Genomic DNA, 2830 nt, shown 5'->3' on the forward strand with positions numbered 1-2830 from the left:
CTGGGGATTAATAAACAATAAAATAGGTCGTTCTTGGGGAGTGCCTAGTTTAATGGGGGTGTCAAGCAAGTAAACAGTTTCCATGCAATAAGATTCAGGGCTGCCCTACAGTAAGGGTTTGCAGAGAACTCATGGCACTGCAGATGCAGAAACTTCCAGCCTTGAGGGAATCAGAGAAGCATGGCAGAGAAGGCTCTGCTTGAGATAAGCTTCAAAGAACAAGTAGAGCTCTAGCCAGTTTGGCTCAGTGGATAGAGCGTTGGCCTGGGGACTGAAGGGTCCCAAGGCCCGGGTGGGGTCGGTGTGGGTTAGAGGGAATCAATTGAGGGAAAATACAATGGGGACATCTGTAATATTTTCAACAATAAAGATAAATTTTAGAAAAAGAACAAGTAGAGGTTTACTAGGTGGCCACGGTGGGGTGGCACTAATGCTATGGCTGCAAAGAACAGGGCAGTTTGGATTGGACACTGTGGTCTCAGTTTTCCTTTGCTTTTCCTAGGCAGAGTGCTGCTTGCATAACTAATTTTTTTAGAGAAGTATTCGATCTGTGTGGTAAGTACGACTGAGAAGGAACAGCTCATGGGATGTGGAGGATTAGTCAACCTAGGCTCATGGAATGAGCATCCTACAGAAGCCTGGCCTGCTCAGCAGAGGAACCAAGGCCTTAGAAATTTTAAAAGCGTGCTTCCTGGTCAAATATGACTTTTTAAAATTTTCAATTACAGTTTATACTCAATATTCTGTATTAGTTTCAGGTGTAAAATGTAATATGACTCTTAAGATAGGTTTCCTGGCCTCTACATCCGTCCAGTTTGCTGTCCTAATCCCTTCTGATAGAAAAATTCTAGAGGTACTTCAAGATGGATGCTATGCTGTGAAGATAAAAACAGATTTGTCTTGCCCAGCCAGCATGACTCAGTGGTTGAGCATCTACCTATGACCCAGGAGGTCGCGGCTGAATTTCTGGTCAAGGGCACACATCCGGACTGTGGGCTGTGGGCTCAGTCCCCAGTGGGGGGTGTGCAGGAGGCAGCCAGCAGAGCAATGATTCTCATCATTGATGTTTCTGTCTCTCTCTCCCCCTTCCTCTCTGAAATTATTTTTTAAAAACGTATTTGTCTGCACAGTAGGGCAATAGGGTCATCGCGAGGAAAAGATTGTCCTAAAGCGTATGAGCTTTGTTTCTAGGGGACAAACTTGGTTAAAAAGACTTCTTCAAACTTTTCCCTGCTGTCAAGTTTAATGAAACTCCTACAGTGTTTCTAACATCAGCTTGATCTGAGGAGGCTGCTGTCAAAAAGGCTACCAGAAGAAGCAGGAGAATAAGTTAAATTATTGCAAGAAAAATGGTTCTAATTTCAGTAAGGCAGGGAAGGAGGGGGAGGGGCAGGAACTGGGTGGAGGCAGGCAAAGCGGGGAGGGGAGTGAGGGCACCTGTAATGGCGTTAACAGGAAAAATCAACATAAAATATTTTAAAAGTAGATGGAAGACAACGTTTTCTAGCAAGGGAGAAAATTTATGGAAATCTTATCCTTTGTAAACAATATGGAAGAAGCAATTTGAAGCTTACAGACAGCGTGTGCCTGGCGGAAGCTGCTTGTGCCTGGGTGACACCATCTAGTCTGGGCTGCCCTGGTTAGTTCTGGATTAACGTGAGGATAAAACTAGCAGAACTTGGTATTATTGTGAGGGTTGGGAGCACATGTGCCTTAAGAACTAAGAAAGGCTAATCATCCTTGTTCCCACTTCCTGCCCATCATTATACAGCCTTTATACCAAAAAACCGAGTTCAATGAGCCTGGGAGTGTTCCGGAAACTGAAACTGAAGCCTTGTGAAACGACTAACTACATCAGCTTCATGCATTTACACTCACTTTCAGAGGATGTGTTCAAAAATAGTCATTCCTTTCTGTTTTAGAATTGTTTTGTGCAAGAATGGACAAATGTTAAAAAAAGAAAAGAAAACGATGCTTTCAGAATTTTCCGAATGACAAGTTGGTTGATGGATTGGTGTTCTGAGTTTGCAGATTTTGTCAAAGAAAAAAGGTAAATTGAAAATATTACCAAAAAAAAGAGAGAAAATCTGGGGCCTCCTGCCGTGGGAAAGCGACTTGGTGATTCCCCGCGTTCCCGAGCTGGGAGGGACTAGCTGGGTCCTCTCTCACTGATGAGGAAGTGGCAGGGTGACGTGTCCTCGAGGCTCATTCAGGACACACAGTCATCGCTGCTCTGAGAGCTGGACCACGGCCCCAGGGGTGGCTATGGCGAGCTGCCGGCGAACACTAACACTGTTGGGTGGCAGAGGAGGCGCATTTAGATTCAAACACGGTCACCAAATGCGGGTAAGCTAAGCGCACTCCCGAGCAACACATCAAATGAGCTGTCAGACCCGGTGAATCCGACTTGCTAGCCGACTGGGTTTTTCACCAACGGGGGCTTCGTAGAGCCCAGGGACGGAGGACTTGGCTTCGCTTCCCGCAGGACCGCAAAGCTACGGGCGGCGCGCGGTGAATGGAAGCCCGGGTCCGCCGCGCGCCGGCTGGGGGCGGAGCCTCTGGGGGCGGGTCCGCTGGGGCGGAGGCGGGGCCGGGCCTGGTGAGTCACGCCTCCTCTGAGAGGCGGGCCGCGTGGCGAGAACGCTGGGCGCGATTGGCCCCTCGTCACCACGTGATCCCAGAGCGCGTTCCGGTTGGCTGGTGCCCGCTCGGACAACGGCTTTCAGTTGAGAGGCGGTTGCGGACGGAGGAGGAGCTTGGGCTGCGCTCTCTTCTCGCAGTGGTTGTAGTTTTCGACGCCGGTCTGGTCCCCACCCCTTTTAAATAAGTC

The 2830-nt window shown here is 48.6% G+C and overlaps 1 protein-coding gene across 1 annotated transcript in view; it reads left to right on the forward strand.

Annotated features, from left to right (window-relative positions):
* Window positions 1-2340: 2340 nt before the first annotated feature.
* The window catches only part of CCNYL1 (cyclin Y like 1), a 36412-nt gene continuing 35922 nt past the window's right edge, over window positions 2341-2830 (forward strand). Inside the window, exon 1 of the mRNA XM_015561100.1 lies at window positions 2341-2346. Coding sequence (XP_015416586.1) covers window positions 2341-2346 — 6 coding nt within the window. The remainder of the gene's footprint in view (window positions 2347-2830) is intronic.

This window comes from Myotis davidii, unplaced genomic scaffold (assembly GCF_000327345.1).
Source record: "Myotis davidii unplaced genomic scaffold, ASM32734v1 scaffold394, whole genome shotgun sequence".
NCBI lineage: Eukaryota > Metazoa > Chordata > Mammalia > Chiroptera > Vespertilionidae > Myotis > Myotis davidii.